Source organism: Cylas formicarius, unplaced genomic scaffold (assembly GCF_029955315.1).
Source record: "Cylas formicarius isolate icCylForm1 unplaced genomic scaffold, icCylForm1.1 PGA_scaffold_4__25_contigs__length_36172078, whole genome shotgun sequence".
Lineage (NCBI taxonomy): Eukaryota > Metazoa > Arthropoda > Insecta > Coleoptera > Brentidae > Cylas > Cylas formicarius.
The window spans coordinates 35303358-35328600 of record NW_026844334.1 but is presented as its reverse complement, the minus strand read 5'-3'; the positions used below and the strand labels follow the sequence as shown (position 1 = coordinate 35328600).

Here is a 25243-nt window from a genome sequence, read left to right as displayed (position 1 = left end):
ATACAAAAAAGTTATTTGTATGTGTTTCTTGCCTTGCCCTCAAAAGTTACGCGCGCTAAAATTTCAAAACTTTCGTCCAACCTGTTTCAGAAATATTAATAAAAACCATTTTTAAGTGTATTACTTTTAGGCATATAGCTACTATTGATATAGAAGCGCTGCCTAAGCCAACCATACAGCAACTTGTGAAGCAGCTAAGAAAAAATTGTTTAGAAGATCCATTCAAAATGCGCAAAAATCTTGTTTTTAACCAATGACCTTGAGGCATTTAACAACCGACGTGGCTGGTGAAAGATCAGTAATAATTTTGGTTCTGGGATTTTTATTCTCTATTATCATCAACATCAACAGGCTTGCGCTCAATTACAGAAAACAATGATAAAAAAAATACAAAAAAAAAACCGTGCATAAAACACACAATTTTAAATTAGTTAACACTTTTAATTAAATTTTAGCGTCAATTAATCAAAATACAAGTATAATAAAAAAAAACGAAGAAAATTTCAGTTTGTTCAAAATGTTTGTGCAAAAGCTTTGAAAATTTAATTTATTATAGCAAGGTAAGATTATTTAATATTTTGATAAAAAATACATTATTTTTATATACGGTATAGAATAGAGTTGTAATAATTGAACAATACTCTAAAACAATTCTGATACGGGCTTGTCATTAATAAGAATGTCAAAAAGTAGAGGTTCGAGGTTTGAAGCTTGCGGAATTTCAAAATGTGCTGCAATAAGTTCAGCAGAGGACCCTATATTGTTTTCGAAAATGTAGGACATACACAAACCAAGAGGACCGCACTTTTTTGTATTGAGCAAATTTTTGATACTTTGCAAGCAAGCGTGGGCAGTACCAAATTAAATAAAATCTCCATAGGCTTCACTAGAAACTCTCCACACCATTTAAGGACGCAAGGTGGAATATTGTCTGGGCCATATAACTTATTTGATTTTAATTTAGAATATTATATTATGCAACAAGTGTGGTACACGGCATTTTAGTCAAGATAAAAAGTTTACCAAACGTCTTGCATACTATACTTTTTCTATTAGAACACAAATACATTCACTGACATGAATGTCAGAATTGCCAAATGTCCAAATTCAAGTCGTGCGGTAATATCTCCGATTGCTCCCAAACTCGTGAGGTAATATTCCGGAAATGTCCGAAATGGCACTTTCGGCATGCTAGATCGGTGTATAATAGACCAGTTCGTCATTTTTCGTATGACTTTATTTTAACTAAAATCTAGAGAGTTTGTTATTGCAAAACGACAAAAAAAAATTAGAGCAAACTGATATTTATGTCCACTATAAACATTTTAAAATGAAGGGTCGACGCAAGACTAGGCCGCTTGACGTGAGTTGCCAGACACAGCAGACGACACGCTGTGCCGGACGGCGGAATATATGGAGGGGATTAAGAATTATCGTAAACGTTTGTGTATTTTATTTATTTGTGTTAACACAATGCTTCAAGGTGTTGTTGTGCTAAATTATACCATAGTTATAAATTATCCCAGTTATAGTTTAAGTGAAATATAATATACCTATAATATAGTCAACTGTTTGGCTACAGGATGTCCAAAATGTGTCCTAAAAACAATTTTGTTATCTATAATATAACATAGTGTCTACGTTTTTAATATTTATTTATTAAATTTTAATAAACATCTCTCTACACATTATCTTGGTTTATTATGGGTTGTTGTACGTTCACTATACTGCACCCAGTAATTATTGAGCTATCAAGTTTTTGAATTAATTCTTAAAATAAAAAAAAAAACACTTACTTAAGCAAGCAATTTTGTAAATTGGTATTGGATTTGGTATTGGTATTAAAGGGGGGCGCCCTCGCGGGCGTCCAAGCACTTAGGCCACCAGATGGGCCCGTTGTGCCCCCAGGCCGCTCTAGAGGGCGTCCAGAATGCCGCCCCTCCTGTAGAAGGTCAGCAACTCCTTTAGCCCAATACCGTGGACTGAGTCCGGATCGATCAGGGCCGTTCCGAAGACTCCCAATCTTGCCCATGTCAAGGCAGGGCACTCGGTGAGCAGATGATACGGGGTCTCCTCCCCTTCCATGCACCACCTACACTCCGGGTCGTCTCCAATGCCTAGCAAGCAAAGATGCCTCCTAAGCCTGCAACGTCCTGTGTAGCAATTTTGTAAATAATAAAAAGTCGTAGGATTCTTTTTTATGATATTAATAAATAATACCCGCATATTGCTCTGTTCGATCTTAACAGTAAGCTAGTCAACTTTGCTGTTACTACTTTCAGTGCTGCTCCCAGCGGCCTTATACGAATCAGATTCGGATGTTCTGTAACTGTGGAAATTTCCATTTTTCAGTCGTGAACGTCTTTTGGGAAGATTTGCAATCTGTTTAGCGAGCTCAGGAAATTTTATCGGCGATATAACAGCAGCGTTTTGCTTTGTTTCACGTGCCGTGTTACATAACAGTAGCTGAATTTCTTCTGTGGAAATTTTTATGCTCTACCTCTATTACTTCCATGCCATCAGGTTCGGACTTTTCGGTTGGTGGCCCCGCAACCTGCACTGGCTGCAAATATTTCTGCCTTGCTCTTTTCACGCTGAACACTCGCTATTTTGTAGAGATTAAATGTCTGGTACAACTTCAGGTTTTATCCGGACTCGAACGGTACTCAGGTGTTTTTCCATATCATGTTCCAAGTTGAAATGATCTTGGCAACAGTACATAGTCGAAGTGGAAGAAATTGAATTCACATGTTGTCGATCTCCGTTAAACAACTTTTACGTTGTAGAGGAGCTTTTGGAACACTCACAAAACATTTTTTTGGTGTTGTTCTTTTGTACATTTTGGAACAAAATAGCACTTTCCGTTTGGCATTTTTAATTCCGATAAAATTCACAGAATTTAACAATAAATCCGTACCCGCTCAAACTAGATACTCTAAACCCAATACCGATGACTGCGACATTTATATATGTAGGTATCGTAAAGCCAGCTGACCAGCTAGGTGTTTGCTGAGTGTAACTACTGACGCGACCTAGCCTGGCGCAAAGGTTTCGTTTTCTAGTCTCGCACCGACTCTTGATTTTTAAATGTTTGCAGCGAACGTAAACATGAATATTTTGCCCTCAAATTTTGTTGATCGTCTTTTAAGAACAAAATCTATCGATTTCAGTTAACATTAAAAATATGCGGAACCTACTTTTTGGGTATTTTACAGAAGGGTGTAGAAAAAGACATTTATTTTTGTATTACACCTCGGGTGTGCGTGTTTAGTCAATTCTCCTCCCGAATTCCAGTCTTGGACAGGAATTTAGAAATTTTTTAATGCGAGTGGCTTGGATCCCTGGGAAATGAAACTGATGTGCTAAAATGAAATGAAATGATAGCTAGATCGGTGTATTTTACAGAATGGGGTAGAAAAATAGCATTTACAATATCGTTTTCAGTAACTTTCTTCAAATCAAGCAAAGTGCTCGTGTGTTTCATGTTACTTTCAGTTAAAATGTAATGAGCTGGTTGATTAGAAAACACACTTTCAGAATAATCAGCAAATGTTTGAGTTATTTTAGTTTTACCTCGTGTTTCCCTGTTTTCATAAATCAAACAATCAGAAGAGTTTTCTGAATTATTTTAGTATTTCTAATATATTTTCTAAAATTATCAACATGAATAGTCGTTTCAATTTTCCAAATAAATTGTTTGCAAGTGTCTTTTATGTGCTTTTTAAGCTAAGTTCTAATATATGAGAATATTTGCATATCTAATTCATCATCATCATCATATTATGATAACATTCGTTGCGTACGGAATATCGTTTGTACGTTTTGCATTTCCCAAAAAATAATAAAAATGACTTACCGCATCTTTAGTGTGTAAAAATCCCTATTTAGGAAGAAAATGGCGTTTAAGGGCATATGGTTCCTTTAAGGCACATTTGTTAATATACAAAACTAGGGCTTATTTGGACTTAGAATATGCTGTTATAGTTTGGCCCACCAATTTCGGGACACCCTATATTCACGAAACTTTCATATGACTGCAAGATTTTGGTGATCTGGTAAGCTTGGCAAGATTTATGTCACATCACAAACGATTACACTTACGCTAAAGAAGTTTATCGTCATGCAAGCGTTATAGGCCTCTCCCCCAGCATACGTCGTTATATCCCATTTAGCCTCTGCGTTTCTAGAACGGCATACATAAGCAGAGAGATCACTCGACTCGACAAAGTACAACGACATGACTGGCGGATTTCGAAGAAAATTCTAAAAATAAACCAGTCTTTCCACAAATTTCTTTGAACTGTTTCAAGCTGAAAATTTGTTGGTTTTAGCGGCACGTACAATTATGATGCGGAAGTGAATGTTTGAAAATATCGATAATTGGCTATGTGAAAGATATGAAACGAACAAAAAAAAAAACTAACAGATATACAGTTAAAAGTTTAAAGTGTTTTGTTTGTATATGCTTTGTTTGAAGGAAGTGGTGCGATTCGATATTCGAATGTTAAATTCTCGATTTTTTAGTTGGTTTCGGTCAGCTAAGTTAAGAGTTTGAAACAGCAAGATATTCAATTAGACTGTCAGTATGTTGAAGATTATCTTAAATCTATAAAATTTGTGTTGTATTCAATCAAAGTCGTCGCCTAATGTCATTAATTTAGTACGTGTATTCATCTGGTTTCTCGTTTATTTTTTAGCAACATCCAATGCAGAATCCAGCCTTCAATAAGAATTCAAATGTAAGATAATAAAATAAAACACGGAGGATTATCACTAATGTGTAAATATTTGATATAGCAATGCGACTCAAGAAACACAGTACAATTCAACTACCGCATCTAAAATCTTTCTTCCTTAAAGTCATATCGGGTCACGGGAAATGCATATAACTATATCAATCAACAATTGTTTGTCTATACCCGTAAAACTAGGTTTCTGTTATGTTCGCATTCCCTGGTCAACCGCTGAAATTGATATAAGGTAAGCAGACAATACAGCACACCGGCACATAATATTCTAAATATTACACAAAGGAATTTAGCCGAGCAAGTCCCTTTATATACAAAGTGTCCTATATTCGCTTCTCTATACAAGGATCTTCGCACCTTCTATAGCCATTATATAAAAAGGTTAAATGGGGAAAGTTTTAAATGAAGCTAAGTGCAGACATAAGATTTCGTTTTAGGTCAGTATCTCGCAACCCGCCTTAACTTTCATTTTTTTTATGGCCACCATATTGGATTTTTTGGAAAGCGCTTAAAATTTTCAGTTCAGTGATGTCTCATTGGCGCAAAAGAGATTGTGTCACACTTCGTAAAGTTAGGTTTTAATTATTTTTTTAGTAGACCATGATTTATTTCACATTAACATTAATTAGTTACACATAAACTCATAAACGAATTGAATTTTTAATAAGCACAAAGAACGATTTTTGTCTGATGTTTTGAGCAACTAACCAACTTAGACATGATTGACAATCGGCGACTGTTTCTCGTACAACCCTAGCGAGTTTTTTTTTTACAAAACTTCTGGATTCCTCCTGCGTCGGTTTTTCCTTAGTCGAAATTGCTGACGTTTCGCCAATCATTCTGTTGGCTTCTTCAGAGCTTGACTCCTGAGTGTATTTCTGTTAATTTTTCTATATGTGTCCAAAATTCTTAGTCCCGGTATTTCTGCAATCTCGAAACGATCAGATTCATAAACCTCCATTTCGGTGTGACCTTAGAATAAGGAATCCAAGTTCTAAAATGTTAGGGCATCTAGGAAGCCAAGATGTTGGACTATTTAATGAAATAATTCTTTCGTCAAACTGCTCGCGTAAGAAGTTCCTGATTTGAATAGCGTTGTGAGAGGGAAAAGAGGTTTTTCTAAAATCATCTTCGGTTAAAGTTCGTCGGAAAGTCGGCACAATTTGGTTTTATAAAAGCTTTAGGTACATCTGTCCGTTTAGGCTGTAGCCCAACAAAAATGACCATCTAAGTCGATTTCCTGAAATTATTGATAATTTGTGGTAGGTGTACAATTAAAAAAGCGTGCCGCAATAAATAATTTAGAAAATCGGTTTTTTGATTGCAGTTCCTAGTATACCACACATAGAAGATCATTCATCTTGGAAAATCAGTTCCTTTAAGCCTTTGAACTATTTTTCAACGGATGATACTTAAGATAACAATTTTTTCTTCATTTGAATATGCACACCGCACAATTTTGACGCTTCAGTCGGGGCCTTTCTTAGATAGAAAAAGGTGACGAATAAGACATGGTCTACTTATAAAATAAGTATGACCTAACTTTACAAAGTGTGATACAATCATTTGTACACTTGTGAGATATCACGCTCTTTCCAAAAATGAAAGTTATGGAGAATTCGAGAAGAGAAAAGACGACTGTTTAAGATATTTTTGGTATGTTGGGCATTATTTTCTTAAGTTAGTAAATATATTTAACGCCAAGTGGTTAGGCCACCCTTTCCACATCAATTTCTGTTTCCCCGAGCGCTGCCGATTGTTCTCAATAGTTGTTATGCGGGGCAGACGAGACGAGAAACATGCGTCGGAGTCGAATAGCGTATTATTTTTGTGCTGTTTGTTTTGTAATTAAAAAGTAAAATAAATAGGTGTAAACAATAGGCTCGACAGAACCGTTAAAATAAAACCAACAACGACCGAGACATGTCCTGTACTATTGGTCTTAAAAAGAGTCCTGTGTGTGAGAGCTGTCAATTTAACCGTTTTGGTTTTAGTAATGAAAAATGAAATCCGTCAGTTTCGTTTTTTCGCCGATACTTCACAAATCCGTTGACCGATGACCCAAATTGTTGAAGTCGCTTATCAAATGCTTTTGCATTTAACCTTTGCTGTAGGTATCATAAGAGCGGAGAGATCCTGAATAAAGAAGCGATTATGTTGCCTTCTAATCTTCAGACATATTTCGTCTAACTCAAGACCATTATCTTTATTAATCTTCTCGTCTCTTTTACTGATACATTTGAATCATCGAGAATGGACACATCAAGTAGGAGGCACATTTTCTGATTTGACTCATAAAGGACTATATCTGGTTATCCCAAATGACTGTTATATAGTTGATCCAATGCAAATACTACTTTATTATGTTTGTGGGTATACTCCAAGTGTGGAACATCCAGCAGTTATGAGGTTTATATGTCCTTCAGCCACATTAGGGATTCTGCATCTTCTGCCAACGTTTTGCTTAAGGATGTTCTTTTGGAAGTGTGTTGTCTTGATCGAGTCTTGATCTAGGGATTGATCTTGTCCTGCTATTATTAGATTTTCAGTTTCCCCATTAAGGCCATCACTACGCAACCATCCCATACTTTTCCCTTTATCGACCCACGCTTTGTCCAGGTTCCGAAACCACGCAGCGATTTTTCTTTAAACAATTCTATTTTCTCCCATTCGATGTTACTTTTTGGGCGTGCTTGACACTTCGGAGTGCGGTTCTAAGTATTTCGTTATAATATTTCCAGACTCTTTTTGTGAGTACTGTGCTTTTAATCGATCATAACTGCCGCCTGCTCTGCAAAATCTGTGATTCTCCATGCAATCGCTAAAGCCAGCAATGGTTAAGTCATATGCCGATTCAAGGTCAATAATTCCTCTCCCACCATTTCGTCGTTTGATATAAGGTCTGCTCTCGATTAGTGAATTGGTGTTAAAAGCTTCCGGATTTTATTATTAATTCCTTTGTTATTATAAGTGTACGCTTACGAAATACATGGTTTTCCAAACCAACCCCTTTATTAAAAGTTCATTGACATGTAATTTTAAAACGCCTTTAAATTTTTGGCGTGAAGGTAACGGGACTACATTTTTAAAATATCTTCCTGTCTCTTCCGGTTCAACCGTTCAAAAGTTAAATACAAAAGTTAATGGGGCTCTTTTGACATCTAGATCTAAAGACGCATTTCGGGTTAAATCTTCAGGGATCTCTGCAAAATGCAACATTTTAGTAAGTTGTTCTTCATTATTCAAAATATGACGTCTATTTTTTCTTTCTTTAAAGCTCCATGTATTCTAAAGTGTTGGTAAACTTTTTTCTGGGCGCCACCTTAATGGAAATTTTCTAATATAATCTCTAAGCGCCAGGGTCCGGTTTTTATTGTTCGATATGTAACTTTCTAACATATCAATCTTTTCCTCCGTGGCAAACATAATACCCAAGCAGCCTTCTAGCACATTAAAAAAAAATCTTTTTGGCAGTTTTTTTTATTCCATTTTTAATCTAATTTTTCGTGTACTCTGTATTAATATGTATCGAAGTTTCTTATGAAATCCGTTATTAGATTCGGCAACAAAACTTACTGAAGTGAAACAATAAAAGCTTCCGAATGAAAAAATTGGCAGATATTTTAAGTCTTTCAAACGTAGTTTTTCACATAAAAAATTAAAAATGTAAAAACGGTTAGACTTGGGTATATTATACACAAAATATGTCAAAAATTTCGTATATAATTTAAAAATGAATTAAAATAACAAAGTTGAGACTCGCCTAGGAAAAATGAAACTTCCTGTATATACAACATTAAAATAAATTCGAGGTTTGTAATATACCAATTAGCTTTTGTATTTAACTTTTGGCTCCATCTCCTATAGTTTCTGAGATAAAGTAGTGTCCCAAGATAAACGGCCCACTCTATACAATGTTTTACCATTTTTGAAATATTTAGCGTTGAAACAAAATCTATGCCTCCAGCTTAACCAACTTGTAAAATGCATATTTTTGGAGTTATTGAAAATTTGGCAAAATGTAAAAAAAAAACTCGCGTCGACATTTTCGTTACTTTTGTTGTCCACTTTAATACAGGGTGTCCAAAATTATTCCGCAAATATTAAGGTTTCCAAAGTCCTTTTTTTTATATTGACACTCTGAAAGTTTAAGTGTTATCAAGTCCAAGATTTATTTTTCTATCAAACTGCATTAGTGCTATTCCGAACCATATTCAAAATGATAAAGTTTCTTAATATCAAAATTTTCCCCTCTGATACTTGGGTATAGAAAAACAATTATTGTGTTCCATTGTGAACAACAAATGATTAGTGTAGTAATAATAATATTCAGACGCACAAGTACGATACCATGAAACAATCTAGTTATTACCATTATGGTTCAGAATAGTTATGGTCTGTTCATAGATATAAGAAAGTGACCAATTGCTTTTATATGGGATACAATGCAACAAAATTATTACCTAAAGTTTCCAAATTTAAATTCCGGTAAAATTGTGGTCCGCAATGGAAAATAATTTTATACCTACCTGTGTTTAATATTCTTTGGTTTGGTATACTACTAAGTTTAAGTTTATTAGTAACCATTCTTATTTTGTGTATAATAAAGCGTGAGTTGAATTGTGTGAGAATTATGCAAAATATATGCGAGTCTAGTGTATCTCAGGAGATGCTCCCGCCCAAATGTAGAAAACACTATTCTATTGGGACTAAGGAAGTTATAAACAATGTTTATTTCACTCCCATTGAGCGTGGTGCCAGCAATCAAACATCTTTAGAAGAAACGGCCACATTGACGAAAATTCCAACATCAACTGTATGGAAAATTGTGAAGAATCCCATCTTAGCGAGAAAAAAAAAGCGATGCTGACATTTTCTCGAGTGTAGATGAAAGTGATGAGGATATAATACGGCGTAAAATTTACCAGTTATATGAGGAACAAAGCGTGCCTACATTAAATATCTTAATTAGGAGCCTTAAAAAAGATGAAACCGGTGTTAAATGTGGCAGAACTACCTTATGGAAGTGTACTCAACACATATCCCGGAGAAGGGTTGGGTTGACTCAACTGATAAGTGTAAAACAAAGGCGTCATCAAAGGGAGGTAAAAGAATAACTATTTTGCATGCTGGCTCTAAAGATGGTTGGATTCCAAGTGGACTTTGTCTGCGAAAAATATTAAAGATTCTTCTATGGATTACCATGAAGACACCACCGCTGCTTTATTTGAAAGTTGGTTTAAAAACAAACTAGTTCCAAACTGTAATTGACAATGGACAATGGACAATGCAAGTTATCACAGTAGACAGTTGACTAAAACCCCTTCCTCATGTGACACAAAAGCAACAATCCAAAACTACATGTATAATAACGACATTTATTTTTATTATTTATATCAAAAAGCAATTAATTGAGGTTCTACAAAGCTTGAACTTACAAAAGGAATACGTCTGTGATAATTATGCAAAAAATCTAGGGCATTTGGCAGTAACTGAAATCTGCCATTCGTCGTAACAATGATTCTCCCCGTGCCAATGTCCTCAAACTTATAGAAACCCAAGTTTTTAACATCCCTCCACAAAGTTGGGCAAATTCTGTTAAACATATAGAAAAAGCAGAACAATCGTATCCCCATATTGCAAATAATATAGAACAAATAATATTAGAACAGGCGATGATAGCGATAGTGATACTGATATATTATGTGAATAATTTTAAGTACTTTAAGTAGGTAATGAAAATAATTTGCAATTTTATTTTAGATTTAAACATAAATACATACTTAAATAAATAAATATTGTTTAGTTTCTTTCCTAACAAAACCTCAATTAATTAAATTCTAAGCAAAGTACGGACCTGTTCGGCCATATTTCATTCTTACAGCTTGCCCGGGTCTTTCCTTAATTCGTATGAGTTAGTCACTTTCTTATATCTATGAACAGACCATATATTTAACTCTAATGCAGTTTAATAGAGAACTAATAGGTCCTGCACTTGATAACTCTTAAAGTTACAGAATGTCCCATTTGAAAAACCCGAGTTTAGGCTTTGAAAATGTGAATGTTTGCGGCCTAATTTACCAAATCTTTTTCTTCTTATTTGTGTGTTCCCTACTTTTATTTGATAGTTTTGTTTCCATCACTGCTTATTTGTTTAGATTATTAACTATGTCAAATGACATTTGATAAAGACACGGTGTTGTCGAAACAATTGTCATGTGAAAATATATAATTTCGTGAAAATCTGAAGTTTTAGTTCTTATTTATTTTGTTAAATGGATTTTCATCAAGTAAAAGCCACGTCAGTTCAATTTTAGAAATAATATTCTAAGCGTTATCAAATTTACATTTGAATAGTTAGTTACATCACACCTGAATGAAACTTTAAGCTTTCAACGCAAGTAGCTATTGCATAGAAATCATAAACCGTAGTATCAAGTCTATACTACTGCTACTTACGGCTACCTAACTAGGGAATATATTACTTGCAGCCACTAATAAAGTACTCGTTCTATGGAATTAGTTTACTGCATTTCATCAAATTTACATTTGAATCGGTATTGAAATCACTTAAAAGAAGTATATAAATAATATGTAATATGTATATGTATAAATCTCAACTTCAATGGTTAGTTATTACACTTTGAGCTCTTAATACAAAACATTATTGTATTGGAAAACTGACAAATTTCAAAATAGTGGACAGAATATATATTGTTTTTTTAGCTTGAAGTATAGTAAAAAATTGGTATCCAGTATTACACTATTACACATCTTCCAGGGGAATTTTTCATTTTCAGTATTGCCTTAAGTGTATTTAACGTTGTTAATTTTTTTTAATTTATTATTTTTTTACTGCATTGTAAAAATGAGATTTTTAACAATATTGTTATTGATTTTACAGGTAGTGAAGACACTCGATTGAAGCGGATTGAGGACACTAAAGGCTTGCAGGTAATGACTTTGTAATAAAAATTACTAAAGAAAAACGCTGATAAACAGACGCACAATATAACATCGACCACGGCACTATTCACTTAATCTATTTCTGACCCTTACCTTTAAATGGTAAGTTAATGAAAAATTAATACATTAACCCATTAATGCCCACATTTTTTTGGGAAAATTGACATTTTTTTTTAGAGACTGCACCCGTATTTTGGATTTTGGATTACCAAACATAGAAAAAATATTATGGAAATAAGATATCAAATTTTTCAAAAAACTGCTGTCCTCGTATGAGGACGCTGGATAATATCATATAAAAAAATCAAAAAATTGTGTGAGTTTATTCTGATTTATTTGAAATATAGGAGTTACTTTTTTTATGAAAATCGGTAAAACAACCAAACACGCAAAGCGTAATATTGCATTTTTTGCAAATTGTTCTTGGTTCTTCTTGGTTTCCCTGTGCAGTTTATCATTTGACATCTTCTTTGTTTTTCCTTTTTGCCAATAGAGTGGTTTCTTCTGTGACACTTTATGTCATCTGACCATCCAATTGTTTTGACTTTCACAGCCAATTTCCAAGCCATGACTAGTTTTAAAATACGGATAGACAATATCCATACGAAATTTCTTAATGAACATCCTTTTTTGCCCCTTGTGCACGATATTGTAAAGCATAAAACCATTCGCACTAGCTATCATTCTAGTGAAAAAGCGCCAATACTATTCCCTTCCCTCTAACAGAAATGTGATGTTTCTCTAGAAGCGAATAATGGTGGTCAACACTTCCCATAAATTTATCGTAGTTAGTGATTAGTTGTGGCTGTGCGTTCGTAACTTTCTTTGATCCTGCTTTTTCCATGTTTGTAGTTACATTACAGAAATGACTGTGTCATAATTGGTGAGACATTTGTTGTCATTCCATTGCTTACAAGAATTTTATTGTTATTGTCAAGTTGCCAGTCACATAACCCTCGAGTCTCCTTTACTACAATCACACAGGAGATTATAATTATAACTTGTGAAAAAATTATCGAAATACACTTTGTCTCTTAGGGTTTTCATTTACTTCTAAAATATAGGTGACAGCTCGTGTTTCTAATGTTGATTTGAGTTCGTCAGATGATATTACACCGTTTCAAACCGTATCTTATCGATTTTGCTTTTATAAACCCTTTTATTGGGTGAGGTCCATAATACCTCACAATCATCTCATCAATTGACCGGTGCCCTATTGTCTAAAACGTTCATTTAACATTGTTAGCAAAGGTCTAATTTTGAATAATCTGTCATGTTTGTTTTCATTTGCTTGAGAGTTGTCGATAAAGTGAATCCTGGATTTCAGTTCTCATAATCTCTCTCACTAGGCAACGAGTGATATCCAGTAAAAATCAAAATCCCACTAAAAATTTTGTTATTCGTGTTCATTTTTTTGGGTTCCTGTATATCGTATTGTCTCTGTGGCCAGTAAATCGTAAACGGTCTCGTCAAAAAGATATTCGAAAATTTCTAACGGTATAGAATTCGATAATTGGTCTCCTATGACTTCATACAACAAAAAACCACCCCAAAAGATGACCTCGACCTAGTGGTGGTGTGGTATACCAGACGGTACAATATACAGTACCTTACCCTACTGCCTGTAGGAACCCCAACCCAAAAAACCCACTTCTAAAGGTGATCTCACCGTGCTGTTTTGCACACCATCTCACAAAACAAAGCAAGGTTCACAGAGCCTTGTACATCCCTTTAGTTGGAGCTGGCGTTTGAGTCGTAACCACTGGCATTACAATTTATTTAGTTAGGATCAGATTGCGGAGTGTACTTTAAATTCCTCAAACTTAAGGTGCCAAGTTTTCTGCAGACAGAGCTCGCTAGCTTAACTGGTCACCCATCTTTTCGAAACACTCTCTATCTGGAACACCTCTGAGATTAAGGATACGTGTCGAATTCGTTAGCCCTTCTAAGAAATATATTACTTAACGAGAAACGCAAAAAAACTAGAGAGGCAATTAATTTGGTACATTATTTCTTGTACCAATCATGTGAATAAACATCATTGCGGTAAGAGCAAACAAAATTATATAAATAAAAATAAGTCTAAATCATTTGCCAAAAATTTGCTGTCGCTATATGCGAGAGGAAAGATTTTCACGCGCAAATAAAGCGACTCAAAATTTTCAACAAAGCTTTGAGAATCAAACGTAATGGAAAAGTCAAGTAAAACGCTGCGTCAGGCAGACGGACCATCCGCTAGTTAAAGTTTTATGGACAATAAGGCAAAAAATAAAATGTAACCTAGATTTCTTTAAAAGCGAAAACTTTTCTGTCTACGCAAACTTCCGAAATTTTAAGATAAGGCTATCTTAAACTGGCGACTTCCCTTATACACCGGGGGTTTCTACAATATTATGAAAAAGTTTATGATATATGCGAAATGTTAAAAAAATAGGCGAAAAATTTGGATTTTGAAATAGTTCCTATATGAGATAATTATTAATCTCTCAGTAATACATTAAAGTCTATTTTTAATCTTGAGTATGAGTATCTTCTATTTGTTGTATGTTTTATATATTTCCAAGCAATTTTTTAAAACAGATATAAGAGGGATGCTGTATGCCGTATGCTGCCAAAACCATGGGGCACGACTTTTGTGCCCTCATGGTCAAGAATATACACCCTAACATACGTTTTACCCTCTCATTTGAAACTAATAATAATCTCCCATATTCTTGTTAATAGAAAATCAAACCTAACATTGGGTTTACCAAAAAGCTAGGGACACAGACCGATTCCTTAATGCATTCTCACTTGATCAACCATCCCAGAAGTTTTCGGTTATCAACTTTCTTGTTGAGAGATCTGTAAAACTATCTCAACCTGAATCACGAATACACTTCACCAAGAAAACGAATCCAAGGGCAACCTTACACGTGCCACTGTGGTCCTCCTTTCTTACATTTAAAATGTTACTGACTACATATCTAAAATTCTTAATGCTGAAACCAAATTTACTACTTCTCCCAAAGTCTCTCATATTCGATTAAAGAATTTAGGAAAACGCGATTTTCTACAGTGGATGCTGAGGATTACTTTAACAGATATTTTCACCATAGCGGCCAACGTTGCCAGCTTTTAAAAGGCTTGTTAATTTTAATAATACGAAATAATAAATAATATACTGATTGGAAATAACCGTAAAAATCTAACTTTATTCCAGTGGCTATCGCGATCGCTCCTGACGAAAAAAAAACACTGGTAACCAAATGTGCTTAATATTAACTGTTTTTCTTCTTCTTCTTTCTCAGTTACTGTCTCGCCGTCTGCACTCCCAGACATAGGCCTCTTTCTATGCTGTCCTGTACTGTATTTGCTTGAACTATCTGTTTTAATCGTTTCTGGGATCTTTCTGTGCTTCGCTTTGTCTGTCGTCGTCGCCAATGCGTTAGTTTGGTTGTCCTTTTAGAATCAACTTACGGGGCCACATGTCCTACCCATTTTCCTTTCAGTCCCATAATACGTTCCATTCTATCCATCACTTTAGTTCATTGCCTGATATCTTCGTTTCTTTTCTGTCTCTGGAAGTAGTTTGCTCGTTCCAGAACTCTTTGCCGTTTTTTTTGTCATCGTCACCATTTCTAGTCAATGGGTCGCTACCAGAAGTATACAGGTGCATTTTTCATTTAAAGTCAATTGAAATTTCTGAATATCGGGATTATTTCGCTGGGCTAATTTTAATCTTCCCTTAATCTCATTTGATTATCTTTTTTTTTATTACATGCCCTAATCACATATGCTCTTTCAGCAAACAATCTAAGGCTACCGATTTACAAATTAAAATATTTTAGAGACATTTTGAATAAATATCAAATGTAAAAACTTGATTATGCATTAAGGGCTTTTTTGAAAAAAAAAAACAAGTTTCATATGCACTTCTCTCTAATAATTTCCACATTAGAAATATTAAGCGTTCCGTCATAAAATATATTTCACCACAACCTTCCAAAAACAATAAGTCCGAAAGCAGCACCACACTTGCCATTGTTGTCATTCCAATATCACTGACCACATATAAAAAGTTCTTAAGAAATATAACATCAACTACTTGTCCAAAAATCTTTCAACATCTTCGATCCGTCAAAGAAAAAATTCCGTTTGAGATACCAGGAGTTTACAGCATTCCATGCATATGCGGCAAACAATATATTGAAGAGATCGGACAAAAATATCAACCAGGCTCAAAGAACACGAAAGAGCCTTACGACTACGACAAACGATACCCCTAAAACTAAAATTCTTGAATGTAATCAAAGAAAAATTTGAGAACCTAAAGAAATCTATAAGAAGCCAAACCCTGTTAAGCCCGACTTACCAGTATGTAAATCAGTCGTCCGAGGTAATGGTCTTGCCCTTACTTCAGCAGCGCCCTCTCAAGTAATATATAAGCAGGTACCTAATAGGATGCGAGGCAGTGTCAGTTGAGTTGCAAAGAAGCCAACAGGATGTTTGTAATTAGTTGTAATTTCTAAATGGTATCATTAATGTTTTTTAACACACATCTCAACAAATGTATTCTATCTGTGAGTTTCGAAGCAATAAATTCCCAAACATAAATAAAAAAATGAAAAGAAATGAAAAAAATACAGTGGGTCCAAAATAAGCATACCTATCATATCGGATACCATAAGATATACTAAGATGCGTAAATTACAAAAAAAGTTGCAAAATTTACAGGCGAATGACGGGAGTTTTTGTTTTCTTAATAGCGCGTTATTGACAATTAAATTTGTTACTTTTCAATGTCAAATTTAAAGCAATATTTGTTTGTTTAAAATTTTTACATTATCTTAATTATGACTGTGTGGCAGGTTAAACTTTTGAAATGTGATTCCGCGCATCTTAAGGATTATAGGGAGAATCTGCATTTGTTTATTTTTGTAGATATACTTTATTGCGATGTATTATTTTCCATTTATAATTATCGTTGTCTACTAAATAAATGTATATTATTATTACATTATTATTATTATTAGTATGCACTAAATTATATCAATTTTAATGGTTTATGTTAGTATCGCTGATTTTACCCTCTAAAGCACAGAACAATGCTGTTTTGCTTGCAAAGCGTTACGCTGGAACTAACCAAAACTACGCTATCTTTGCCACCAACGCTTAACGTAGAAATTTGGAAAACTTCAGTTCGCAATCTTTTATCGAGATTGAATCGGTACAAACTTTTAATTAAAGAGAGTGGTGTCTTAATTAACCGCCGTAAGCGCGACAGATCTTAAGCTGCCTCGAAAACCAAAGACCGATTTGTTCTGTCAGATTTTTAAGCAGCCGGAATTTTTCTTTGAATTGCATAAAATTTTAATTTGGGGTGACAAATTATCGTTCTTTGAGAAGTCTTTACGTGTAATTATGCAGGGTTGAGCGGTTAAAATAATGGGCCCTAAAACACAGATAAAAACTTTTGTTTGAATTCGAAAACGGATTTGCTAAAACCGGGGGCCACGAATTCGCGGCGAAACTTTCGGGTCGCGCCTTTTATTGTTAATTAGGGATTAGGCTGCGAAGTAAAGGTTGCACAACTAATCCGTCCTTATATTGTTAATGGTTTTCTTTAAATTGGTAAGGAGATTGTAATGAGTCCAGTTCAATCTTACGTCTGAAAATGGCCTTATACAAAGTATATCATATCAATGATATACAGAGTGTTGCGCAAGAGATTCCTTGTTTAAAATAAAACGTAATGTGTTATACAGTGTGACGCATTTAAGGTGAATACACCCCTATATTTTGGTTATATATATATATATATATATATATATATATATATATATATATATATATATATATATATATATATATATATATATATATATATATATATATATATATATATATATATATACATATATATATATATATAAGTGTTTTCGGAGCGCGAGCATTGAAGATGCCAAGTGAGATTTTGCCGAAACGTCTGCAGGATTCCAGTCGGAGTTCAACGAGCGAACGGATGATATCCCGGAATATATATATATATATATATATATATATATATATATATATATATATATATATATATATATATATATATATATATATATATATATTGCAAGTACCGAAATCAATTTTATGGCCTGTCTGATGTTGGTGCTGAAACAAAGCAGATGTTGTTTATTTATTTATTATGGCTAAACGATGTTCCTCGAGCCTGGCTGAAATCTTTCTGTTGGTCTGTCCCACATACGTCAGGCTGCACGATCCGCATGCTACACTGTATACTCCTTGGTTTTCCAGAGTAATTTTTTGTTTTGGGTTTCTTAGTATTGCTCCGATGGTATGATCAGGTTTGTATGCCGTTGATATGTCGTGTTTCCGTAATATTCGACAGAAACCCCTTTGATGTATGGCAGGACAGCGATCGATCTTCGTTGGGTCTCGTCCTGCACTCTCTGCTGCGGCTGTTGTTGTTTACCGATTGCATTGCTGATGATGCGCCTTTGGTATTCGTTTTGTCGAAGACAGGTAATGATTGTTTCAGTTCTTCATCTCTGTTCCTCTCGTTTGTGAGCCTGAAGGACCGAGCAATTAATGTATTTGCCACTGCCTGTATCTGTGATGGGTGGTGATGAGATTTAGCGTTCAGATATCTATTAGTGTGTGTTGGTTTTCTATAGACAGTGTGTTCCAAATGTCCATCTTCGGTCCTTGTGATGTGCACATCTAAAAAGGGCAGACTGTTATCCTCTTCAAGTTCTATTGTAAATTGAATCCTTGGTTGAATGGAATTCAGATGATCTAGGAATTTCAAAAGCTCCTCCTTGCCAAAAGGCCATACAACAAATATGTATGTCATCAACGTATCTTGTCCATAGTTTTGGCTTCAGATTTGCCTTCTCTATTGCTTTCTTTTCGAAGTAAATCATGAAGAAGTTGGCAATCACAGGTGAGAGAGATGATCCCATTGCTGCTCCATCTATTTGTCGGTAAATTTTCCCTTTGTACATAAAGTAAGCGTAAGTAAGGCAATGTATTGACAGATCTATTATATACGGCGGAAGATCAAGAGCAACCAATTTTTTTTTCATTAAAAGGTGCATACAACGCATAAATAAATAAATCAATTCGATACCGCCTTAATTTCCTTTGAGATGTCTCCCATATTTGCACCCTCCATACAGATTACTCAAATCGGTAATTACAGACCGATCTTCTCGCCTACTAATTAAGGGCGAATTAGCTAAGCTTGACTGAGATATGAAACTATTTCTGTTTGCAATTAACCTTAATTATTGCGTTAATAATTTGCACACTCGAATTATTTCTCGTCTTGAATTATTAAGCTCGGGAAGGATATTTTCCATGCAGGACTGCCATTTAGGCTGTGAGCTTCCTTTTTGCAACGATGTGTACAAATAATCTAATTCTAGCATGAATTCGAAATTGAGGAGATATATTAATATAAAGATGGCGTTGCATCTAGCACTCTTTTATTCCTAATTGCCTCTCAAATCTTTGGTGGGTAATTATGTGAGTTTTTTTACTTCCTTACCCTTACCTGCCTTCAATGAATGCGACATACGTGACGTAAGCTCACGTGCCAACGATTTTACAAACATTTCCGTCTGTCCCAATTTTATTAACAGCCGCTCCGAATTTTGATGTCATTTCAAACTATTGCTTTAAATTTTTAAGACAAGCGATTCTTCTCCTAAATTGACTCCTTCCGACCTTGACCTTTCCTACCATAATGTCCTGTAGCGTGGTATGTTTGGATCCTCTGAGTACGTGGCCAAACTATTCTTTATTTTAGAGTATTAATTATTTCTTCCTATCTCTGCCTTTTACCTTTTAAAGGGTTCATGCTTCTGACAGATGAAGTATTGTTCAAAAAAATTAAAATCAAAGAATTTTTATCCTTAATCCAAAATTTATTGCTCCGTTGCAAATAGGTTTATTGATTTGAGTTTATTATTTACTCCATTAATATTTGCCTTCTTTGTAATAATTATGTATTCATTTTTCATTCATTCATTTAGTTCAAATTTATTTCAAACTCTTCAAATGCCTCTGCAGAATAGCAGATCTTCAAGCTTGCCGGTGATTATATTGGTATTGGTATTGTTGTGTCCCCAGGCCGCTCTAGAAGGCGTCCCGAAGGCCGCCCCTCCTATAGAAGATCAGCAACTCCTTTAGCCCAATACCGTGCACTGAGTCCGGATCGATCAGGGCCGTTCCGAAGACTCCCAATCTTGCCCATGTCAAAGCAGGGCACGGTGGGCAAATGATAAGAGGGTCTCCTCCCCTTCTATGCACCACCTGCACTCTGGGTCGTCTCCAATTCCTAGCAAGCATAGATGCCTCCTAAGTCGGTGATTATAATGGTATCATCGGCATAATGTTTACATTCTGCCCGTTTATGATGACACCCTCCTGACGCTTATTAATAGCTTCATTGAAAATTGTTTTCCTGGGTTCCTAAAAATGTGAAAAAAAAATGAAGTAAATCGCCAAGAGAAAAAAAACTACTATGATCAAACCAGTTTAAATTGCTATTTGGAATGACTCCCAAAAATTTCACACAACAAAACCTGCTGCTCTATCGTCAAGTTTTTAATTTCCGGTCTAGGAAGTCAATGAAAATAGACACAGATAGTCTTAGATTTATTCAACATCAACCTATTTCTAAAAGACCAATGTTTAAAATCTTGAACGATCAAGCTAGCCTTGTGGAATAATTCTTCTACCGCCAATGCCGATATAGTGCTCGAAGTGTTATCAGCAAACAGGAACACTTTCCCAGTAAATACATGCAACGGCAAATCGTTTATAAACATGACGAATAAGAGTGAACCCAAAGAGCAAGCAGTACTCAGAGGAATAAACATTAAGATATGATGATAATGAGCTTTCGACCATTAAGGTATGACACAATCCAGTCCCTAATTTTGCCGCACATACCTATTGTACGAACTCCACAGATAAGGAATCCAATATTTAAAAAGTCAACTGCGTGTCAAGTCGAAGAGAAACTTCAACACGTGCTCCTTCCTCTTCAGTAAATCATTAATATGTTGCACAAACTTAAGTGTAGCCGTCTCAGTAGAATGCCCTTGCCTTTTATTTTTAGTTAAAATGTGATTTAAACCCGAGGCTATAGCTATAATTTTGGATATAGTACTCAAGAGAGAAATGGAAAGTTTAATAAGCTCGACCGGTATCTCGTCAGGACCATTTGCTATTCCTCCTACCCACGCAAAATTTCCGGACCACTCTTCTCAGAAAAGCCAAGAAAAGCCAAGAATCAGTTCATTGAATAATTCCTTAATATATTCAGTCCAGCGAATCGGGTTTTCGCTTAACATCCGGAACTACTCAACAGAGTGGACTTGCCTATATTTATTCCGGTAATCCCTTTCAGTTTCTTTTGCAAATTGGACTTGTCATATCTTCGGTCGTATGCTTCTACTTCTTCACACTCCCTCCTTATCCAGCCTTCTTTTGCAGATTTGATATTCATTGTCATTCAGGATTGTCTTAATTTTCTGTACAAAGTCAGTACTTCTGGGCCTGCTGATAATAAAGCGATTTGTATGCTATACCATGTTTGATTTACATCTTGAAAGTCTGGTAAATATTTGAGGTTGCTATTAACTATTTTCGACATCAATTTTACGTTTCCTTACTGCTCGTTCCAATATTTTCAGCGTAACGTTAATACCGGAGACTACGGGTTTGTGTTCAGACTTGACGTCGGGTCCTGGGTATGTTTTTGCAAATTGAATAAATTTCTTGTACCTTTGTTTTATTAAGATAAAATCAATCTGATTACAAATGATGTTATTTCCGGAGTATGTCCCTCCACTAAACCTAAACTAACTTAACGTGTTGCATACTATACTTTTTCTACTTGGGTACATTTTCGCAAAACATGAAAACATTCACTGACGTGACTGTCAGAATTAACAAACGTCAAAATTCAAAGCGTGGGAAATATCTCCGAAAACATCCGATTGCTCCCAAACCCGTGCGGTAAAATCCCGGAAATGTTCGAAATGGTTCGGATTCGTGGGAAACGAAACTGACGTAGTAAAGCGACGCCTCCCGCACGCTAGATCGCTGCGCAATTAGGTATTTTACAGACGGGAGTAGGAAAAATTGTAAGTGGTTGGGACTTTGCAGCGTTGTTCCATCTACTCTAACGAGACACAATGGAATACATGGATCGCTTCCTGATATTTGACGCGGTGCCAACTACATGTTTTTCAAGGTAAAAACATAAATATACATGTGTAGGCGGTCAACCCTCAGCATGTCGATATATATTGTCTTATTAACGTGTTATCTATAAATATTCGCTGTAACCCTGTACTTTAGGAGGTACAGCACCCCTTTCATCGAGAGTTTGGATGGTTCCTCGGGCTGAATGAATTAAGCTCCTGGTGCTCTTAATTGGCTGCTCCGTTTATGGTGCTTATGGGATGAATGGGAGTCTCCTTCTACATGTGCTGCCTTCTTAGATAGCAGTGTCCAGTCAAAATACTGGAATTCATAGTCGGATGCTACGGAGGCTTACACTCGTATTCATAGTCGAACGCCAGCGAATCGCCGAAAACAACCGCTCGCTGGTAATGTTTCCGGCGAGCGCCTGCATGAAGAAAGAAAATTTTGCTGTCGTATTCATAGTCGAACGCCAGCGAATCGCCGAAAACAACCGCTCGCTGGTAATGTTTCCAGCGAGCGCCTGCATGAAGAAAGAAAATTTTGGTCTTTTCATAGACAGTCGCCAGCGCATCGCTGGCGGGCGAAGAGGATGGCGCATATTCAGCGATTCAATTTTGTTTACATTTTTTATGGTTGTGTTGAAATATATGGGTCTTGATGTTCCTCTTTTCGTTATGGTCATAATACCTAATGCATCGAAAAATTTCTAAATAAAATCAGTTAGTCGACGATAATCGTTCTAGGACGAACCAGTCATTTTAAAAGTTTTCAGTTTTGTTTTAATTTTTATGCAATTATGGCAGTTCCTTATACTCGAGAAGATAAAGAAGTATTGGTCCAAATTATAAAAAAATACCATATCATTGAAGATAAGCGAACAGATGCATCAACAATTAAGAAAAAGAATGCGGCATGGGCCAGCGTTACAGACGACTTTAACGCAAGTCGAACTACAGAAAAGGTAAATATCACTGTACCACCTCAAATAATTTTAAATATGGAAATAGTATTTAAAACTTGGGTATTATCTCACAAATCTCAGAAGCATACTTTGAATAACCGTATAAATTGTACATAAATCCAAATGTAATTTTAGCGCACTAGTGTTCAATTAAAACGTTGTTGGGATAAAATTAAAAGAAAACGCAAAGAAGAATTAGCTGAGGAACGACGTTCGAGAATGCTTACAGGAGGTGGTGAATCCATGCCTGATAAAATTTTAATTCCTGGTGTTGATGAAGTTGTTCCGCATTTAACGGAACATGTGGAAAATCCTTTTGATTCAGATGGCAAATTTGAATCAGCAGAAAAAGATTATACAATTCTAGGTAAAACTAAATTCATTATGTGCAACTATTTTTATTCAAAATTATTTTAAAAAATCGAATTTAGACTACATATATTTTTAGATATATCCGAACCTTCACATACAATAACAAAAGACCAGTCATCATTACCAGAAGATAATAATGCGCCATCCACATCCTCCACCATCCAGATAAAATCTGTTAGCCTAGCTTCACGTGAAATAGAAGTTCCAACACCTTTAAGCAGCGATTCTATTTCTCGTAAAAGGCTATATCCGGATGAGAAAAAAATATTACAAAATATTACAAAGCAAAAAGATAAAGTTGTTTTTGCTAAATCGAATGGGGACTTGAATGCTCTTTTTAAGGAGAGGATTGTTAATGCCAAATTAGAAAGACAGCATTTAATAGACATCCACGAAATAAACAAACAAGAAGCTATTGAAAAAAGAGAAGAGGCGAAAATTAGAAGGCAAATAGCGGAAGTGGAGTTATCAATAAAAAGGGAGGAATTACGTCAACTTTTATTAAAAAACGATTAATTTATTATCAATTTATTAATTAAAAAATTATTCTAAATTATATTAAGTAATGCCTAATTGTTAATATGCCATATATTTTAGTAATAAAGTTAGATTTGGTTAGTTAATAGGTTTCAATATAGTTATATATGTATAATAGCATAATATAATAAAACTATTTCATTCTGTAAAGTGACGCGCAATCAATGCACGACGAACTCCATAACCTTGAGCATTTCCCCTTACTTGTAAGTTTTCTGGTATATTTGGATCTCTTTCTTCCACCAAAACTTCATCTAGGTTCTCTCCAAAATCAATTCCTATATTATATAAAACCGCACAAGCCACTACTATCACGCAAGTAGTTTCTAATTTAGTTCCTAGCCCTTTCGCCAAACAAGGGAAACGTCTTTTCCACACTCCAAATAATCTTTCTACAACGTTTCTTGTTCTAATTTGGCTCGAATTGTATAAAATTTCGGAGTCGTTTTCTGGGTGCAGTAGAGGAGTCATAAGATATGGCAAACAAGGGTACCCACTGTCACCTAACAAATATCCATGCAAATGCCCTGCTTCAAATCTGGCTTTTAATGAACTATTATTAAAAATCATGCTGTCATGTTCTCTTCCAGGCCACCTTGCAACAATGTCCATAATTTTCATAGATGGTCCAGCAACAACTTGAACGTTTATACTGAATGTACGTTTTCTATTTCGGTATAATTCTGCAACCAAACCACCAGGATTCTTGATTGGTATGTGCGTACAGTCTATACAGCCAACTACCTCAGGAAAGTGCGCAATCTGGTAAAATTGTTCATATATATGTTGTTCTTCTGCATGTGTTGTGGGCATCTTAATAGAATTACGACTTTGAGCTGCAAATATTGTTGAAATTTGTTTTACTATTCTACTCACAGTTGACTGTGAGATTCCTCCAAGATCCCCACAAGTAAGCTGCAAAAATTAAATATTAATACAATTAAAAAAATACATTTATTTAAATATATTTACTGTACAGAAATAAAAACAGAAAGAAAAAGTGAAAATAGATATTAGTAAATACTTTACCTGAAAACTTCCAGATGCATAAAATCGTAATGTGCATAACACTGCTATTAAAGGCGAAACTGGTAAACCACGCTGGTTAACTTTTAATAGTTCTGGTTCCACTAATTTAATTAAATGTTCCATAACTACATTTTTACTGAATCTGTATCGACGTTTAAATTCGAAATCATTGTGAAATTGAACTGGGTTTTGCATATCTCTAATATATCTTTTAGGCATTCTTAAATTAATGTCATCATTTTCGTCGATTTCTGCATTTAGTCGGACAATATTATAAAGGTTTTCCATAATAGTTATAGCAAGTCTATGCTCTTAAATTCAACTGGCGAGTCGCCCGGAGAATGTCGGGACATGCTCCAGTCGCCCGGCGAAAGACAATCGGTTCAGCTTAAACAGCGCATGTGTTCTTTCCTCG

General features: G+C 35.1%; 3 protein-coding genes across 7 annotated transcripts in view; 2 read left to right on the top strand and 1 right to left on the bottom strand.

Annotated features, from left to right (window-relative positions):
• The window catches only part of LOC132701219 (chaoptin-like), a 701991-nt gene that overhangs the window by 89721 nt on the left and 587027 nt on the right, over positions 1 to 25243 (top strand). For all 5 annotated transcript variants that reach the window (XM_060668992.1, XM_060668990.1, XM_060668991.1 and 2 more), the window contains one exon: positions 11653 to 11702. The gene's annotated coding sequence lies outside the window, so the exon portion shown is untranslated. The remainder of the gene's footprint in view (positions 1 to 11652; positions 11703 to 25243) is intronic.
• Positions 22463 to 23778, top strand: LOC132701442 (myb/SANT-like DNA-binding domain-containing protein 3). The gene is made up of 3 exons (XM_060669324.1): positions 22463 to 22890; positions 23026 to 23257; positions 23339 to 23778. Exons 1-3 carry the CDS (start codon positions 22726 to 22728, stop codon positions 23776 to 23778), a joined length of 837 nt encoding a protein of 278 aa, XP_060525307.1. The 5' UTR covers positions 22463 to 22725.
• Positions 23589 to 25023, bottom strand: LOC132701441 (putative nuclease HARBI1). Its single transcript, XM_060669322.1, has 2 exons — positions 24829 to 25023; positions 23589 to 24714 (listed from the first exon to the last, which is right to left on the bottom strand). The coding sequence occupies exons 1-2, from the start codon at positions 25021 to 25023 to the stop codon at positions 23938 to 23940; spliced, it is 972 nt and encodes a 323-aa protein (XP_060525305.1). The 3' UTR covers positions 23589 to 23937.

What these genes read in the sequence shown, in the direction of transcription:
- LOC132701442 (XM_060669324.1), top strand. Translation starts at nt 22,726, where the DNA reads ATGGCAGTTCCTTATACTCGAGAAGATAAAGAAGTATTGGTCCAAATT. An exon ending in CAAGTCGAACTACAGAAAAG is followed by an intron (nt 22,891 to 23,025) that starts GTAAATATCACT and finishes ATGTAATTTTAG; the next exon opens with CGCACTAGTGTTCAATTAAA. An exon ending in AAAAGATTATACAATTCTAG is followed by an intron (nt 23,258 to 23,338) that starts GTAAAACTAAAT and finishes ATATATTTTTAG; the next exon opens with ATATATCCGAACCTTCACAT.
- LOC132701441 (XM_060669322.1), bottom strand. Translation starts at nt 25,023, where the DNA reads ATGCAAAACCCAGTTCAATTTCACAATGATTTCGAATTTAAACGTCGA. An exon ending in ATGCATCTGGAAGTTTTCAG is followed by an intron (nt 24,715 to 24,828) that starts GTAAAGTATTTA and finishes TAATTTTTGCAG; the next exon opens with CTTACTTGTGGGGATCTTGG.